Below are 4,693 nucleotides of genomic sequence, written 5' to 3'. Positions count from 1 at the left end.
CCCACTGCTGGAAGCATCCCTAGGAAACACACCGAGTTCTGGCCAACCTGACACAAGGAAAAGCCATGGATCCCATCCAGGGAAGAGGCACCAGGATTAACCATCTGGTAGTGGTATGTTGGTGAAGGGAGAGGGGAAAAAGCTCCTCGCAAGGTTTGGGGAGGACAGTCGCACGGCATGACCAGCTCCCACCTCTGCTGCCCCTGCCCCTGGAAGGAGCCAAATCCGCCACTGCCACAGCTGAACTGGGCACAGCAGCACGGGAGGAGCGAGCGGTACCAGACCTGGCAGGTCTTCAGCACGGCAAATAGAACCTCGGGCAAGTAAGCCCGAGAGGCCAACGCTAGCTGTCATCTAACTAGGGTGGGCAGCAAGAGGAGGGAAGATGAGCCAGCTAAAAAGAAGAGTAGGTACATGGGTGTTGGTGCTGCATCTAGTCCGAAGGAACGTGGGGCAGGGCAGCATACCTGTGCTGCGACACTCCTAGGCTTCGCTGCAGAGACACACCCTGCCAGCCCTTAGCAAAGGCAGAGATGTGGTCCTGTCGAAGCAAGGTGGAATCACTGGGAGAGCCCCGAAGCACGTGTGGCTGGAGAAGACAGCGATGGGCCAGTGCACAAAGACAGAAGTGGAGAGAGGCAGAGAGTGTGGCATGAGTGCTCCCCCTGCCCAGGACCACTGAGTGGTCAGGGATGGGGGTGGCTGGCAGGATCTAGTCCCCTTCTGGGAGGGTCTCCCAGCCACGTTGCATGGCTTTCACCACAGCACTGTAGAGTTTGCTCCAAGCCTCCTGCATGTCTGGGCTGAAGGCAGTGCCAAGGCATTTCTCCAGCATGTACAGCAAGGACTCGCCGACAGTCTGCAAACCAAACAGGGAGGTGTCAAGCTCAGCACTGGGGGACAACACAGAGCCCCTTCTCTTGCTTCATCACCTTTTTGGGCTTCTCCCATTGCAGGGCAGCTGCTCCTCTTCCACCAGTGGGGCCAGGCCACCCTATCCCTGGCTGCTCAGAGGGGCCCAGAGCCAGCCCATGGTATCCCCTTCCCCTGCCCTATGCTGGCCCTCACCCCACACCCCGGGTGAGCAGGGAGTGCAGGCAGGGAGCACGGGCTGACACCGTGCATGTAACACCACGGGAGAGGAACACATCCATCCTCAACAGCTCCCAGGTGCAGGTAGCCAGCCCCGTCCCCTGGCATACAAGGATCAGCAGAGCTGAGCGATGTCAGGAGAGTGGGTCAGACCCCAGGCTGGACGCCCTTGCCGCCCCTCAGACCTCTTCACAGGGCACTGCTCCTCACAGAGCTGTGATCAGCTCCATCCAGGAGCACCCACACACTGAGCACAGGGCTGGTGGGGATCACCACCCCAAGCAAAGGGGACCGTGCTCCCTCTGAAGAGGACCAAAGCTAGCGGTGTCAGGAGGGAGACATGAGCTGGTTAGAAAACTTTCCTTCAGCCGGCCCTTTCCTGCCACACTATCCAGCATTTCTGTCCATGCTTGATGGCAGAGGAGGAGTGAGCAAGGGTTTAATACAGACGATACTCCTGTCTTACTGCCATGGAGGAAGCAGGGGCTGAGGTGCAGCAACCCCATCACAGCACAGACACTGAGTCTCTCAGTGCAGTGAAGTTTGCCCAGAGCATTTGATGCAGAGATCCAGGGCCCAGGGTAAATATCTTGCTCTCCTCTGTCCTTTCTCCCTGGGCTTACTGGGGGAGGGCAGAAAATGAGGGGAGCTCAAGGGTTCCCCTAAGGGAGCCAATATCACTATGCAGGTATCAGCAGCTCGGGGGCTGCCCTGAGTCACCAGCTTTCTCCCCAGCCAGCTGAACCCAGCAGGTGGGCACAGAGGGATGGGGACAGCCGAGGGCTGAGGGCAGGGCTGCACAAACACAGGTGCAGTGGGACAAGAGAGGATGCCTCACCGAGAAAGACTCAACCTTCACACCAACTGCCTGGTGCTTCTTGCCGAGGTTGCAGAGATACTCTTCCAGACAGGACAAGTTCTCCAGGTGGCTCACAGCGGCATCAATCACCAGCATTACCTGCAGGGGCACAGAGGCAGGACGGCATCAACAGCAAGGCTCTGATGCCCTCCCAGAGAAACCAAGAGCCTGACTCCTCCACTTCACCCTTCTCAGCCTGACCACCTCCCAGCCCTGCAGACACCCTCTGAGCTTTCCTTTGCTCTACTGAGATCTGTGTGTCACATCAGTGAGGCACGCTGGCAGCAGCACACACCACATCCTTCCATGGGACACTGCCAGAGGTGCCACAGCAAGCAGCACTGCTGACCTCCCTGTCCCAGAGGGGGTAACCAGCCCTATAGCAGAGCAGTTACAGGCTAAGATCTAACGCTGATGCAGTCATTATAACTCTTAGAACCCCAGGACAACTGCAGGGGAGCCCTGGAAGTTGCCAGGACTAGAATATCCAACTAGAAGTTGCCAAGATGATGCAATTGTGAATATAACAACTCAAAGTCTGAGATCAACCAAGGTATTTCGAGGAGATGGGGTAGACAATGCTGCCAAGAGACCTGGTCTGGTAAAGCACCTATCACCATGGTCTCCCAGGAGCGTGAAGAGTCAAATGGAAACAGGACAGAGAAGGGTTAATGAGGGATGAAGGGAACAGATACACCAAATTAGAAGAAGAGACTAAAACCAGGGCACGATTAGCTTAGCAAAGCCAAGAGGTGATAGGATTGTGCACTATAATTTCAACAGGAAAATTATCTTCAGCAAGAGCAAAGAGCTATTTCAGCTCAAGGCAATAATAACAGAAGTAAAATTGGACTTAACTTTGCCAATAAACAGAGGCTGGAAAATAACAAAAAGCTTGCAGCTATCAGAGCAGCGCAGCTATCCTGAAACAGCCTCTTACAAGGAATAAAGACGGGCAAGAGAGGCACCAGACTGGTTTAGAGATGGAGCCAGACAGTTTATGAAGGCATCTGCAAGCCAAGGCTGTGCTCTGCCCCGGCATGGCCACTCTTCAGGGCTCAGCAAAGGGTCTCTGCTGACCAGGTGTAGTTCTGTCCATGCAGGAGCTCCTCCAGATGACATCAGCATTGCTCCTCTCCCTGTTTCGGGTCACAGCACTCCCCCAGAGGCTATCCAAGAGATGCTGTGGGCCTTCTGGCTCTGCAGCCGCACCAACAGCCTCCCCACAGCAGTGGCTCCACAGGAGCCTGGCCCACTGCCCAGCTCTGTGCCACCTCCTGGTCAGCAAGTGGCCAAGCAGAGGGCTTCAGTCCTCGTCTGAACAGAAGTGAGCTCACTGAGGCACTGCCGTGGCAGAAGAAGGGGGCTTCCAACTTTCACAAGAAGCAATCCGCTCTCAGATGAGGGTGTGAAAATCAGCATGGTGCTTCTTACCCACCACAGCCCACATCCTCATCCCCTCCCCACTGTCATAGGGCACTTTGTCCTGGCAATAGCACCTTCTGCTAGCGTGAGTAAACCCCTGCATTTACCATCTCAGAAGGAGACTTCCCATGCGTTCCCCAGTCAGATACCCCACAGTCCCAAGCCATTGCCTAAGGGCTTCCTCCACCATGGAGGCTGCGCTCCAGCCATGCCACAGTCCCTCTCTCACCTTCCTGATGTGATCCAGGAACTCGGGGGCAGAGAGGCACTCCTGAGGGCTGGCAAACTGTTTGCAGTTGTACTGGAAAAGGGGCAACAGGTCAGGGTCCAAGTCAAACAACCTGCAAAAGCAAGAGAGAAACCCTCATCATCTCACTTCCTCGGCTTTATCTAGAGTCCTGCTCACCCCAGGAACAAGCCCATCAGCAGCATACCTGCAGCCCCCTTCTGCCTCCCTTCACACCTACTGATCCCTCCTTACCTGTAAAGAACCCAGAATTTCCAAAAAGTCTTAGTTTGGGGCAATCCAGGTTACCTATAGGCAAAAACTTCTCTATTTTCCCAGCCCACAGCCCCAGCTCCCAGATACATGTTTATGGCACCTGATGACCAGTCCCAGCTCGCTGGAGTTTCTCCCAGCCTGGATCTTCTCCCCAATGTCTTGGTTGTTGTCTTGACTCTTCCTATTCTCACTTCATGATCTCCTCGAGCCCTAAAGCTCCCAAATCCGGGGAAGGCATACAAGCCCCAGCAGCCAGCTTGCCTACTTGAGCAAGGGGGACATGTACAAACTCAGCTAACGCCCCGCTCTCCCACACCAGCACCAGCTCCCCCTATTCCCCCTCGTGCCCCCTGACAGCGCATGCCAGGCACATGAGAGTCTCTGCAGCAGCCACCAGGCAGATCTAACGGGCTGATGCTGCCCATGGAGGGAATGCAGGTCAGACAGTCTCTCTTCTCCCCATCCTACATGCACCCCTCTCCCCTCCAATAAAACTCCCAAACTTTGCTGTCGCTGCTCACAGCCCCGCTCTGCGAGGTCTGGCTCCTGCCCGCTACACCCTGCTCTGCAAGCTGCTCATCGACTCTCCGGCCGCCCTTTTTAAATGACTTTTCATAGATTTTTTTCCTTTTTCTCTTCCCATAATCGAGACATTAATCTGGTTAGGAGAGGAAAGGAGTTGTGCTTCTGCGGTTCGCCCCGGCACACCATTTCCTCTGCTCTGAGCCTGGATCCCTCCCCAGCGGCCAGGTCTTTGCCCGGGGCTGCAGGCTGCCGTGCCAGGGACAATCAGGAGGCTCCCTCGGGGTCCCTTC

The 4,693-nt window shown here is 55.7% G+C and overlaps 1 protein-coding gene across 1 annotated transcript; it reads right to left on the bottom strand.

The window, feature by feature from the left end:
* Positions 1 to 712: 712 nt before the first annotated feature.
* Positions 713 to 3,739, bottom strand: NGB (neuroglobin; the record flags this gene model as incomplete). The annotated part of the gene is made up of 3 exons (XM_010168237.1): positions 713 to 859; positions 1,931 to 2,050; positions 3,606 to 3,739. Coding segments are annotated over 3 exons (401 nt in total), but the record flags the coding sequence as incomplete, so codon positions are not given.
* Positions 3,740 to 4,693: the final 954 nt, after the last annotated feature.

Source organism: Antrostomus carolinensis, unplaced genomic scaffold (assembly GCF_000700745.2).
Source record: "Antrostomus carolinensis isolate BGI_N321 unplaced genomic scaffold, ASM70074v2 scaffold34105, whole genome shotgun sequence".
NCBI classification, from domain to species: domain Eukaryota; kingdom Metazoa; phylum Chordata; class Aves; order Caprimulgiformes; family Caprimulgidae; genus Antrostomus; species Antrostomus carolinensis.
The sequence above is the reverse complement of the archived record's forward strand: the minus strand, read 5'-3'. Positions and strand labels throughout refer to the sequence as shown.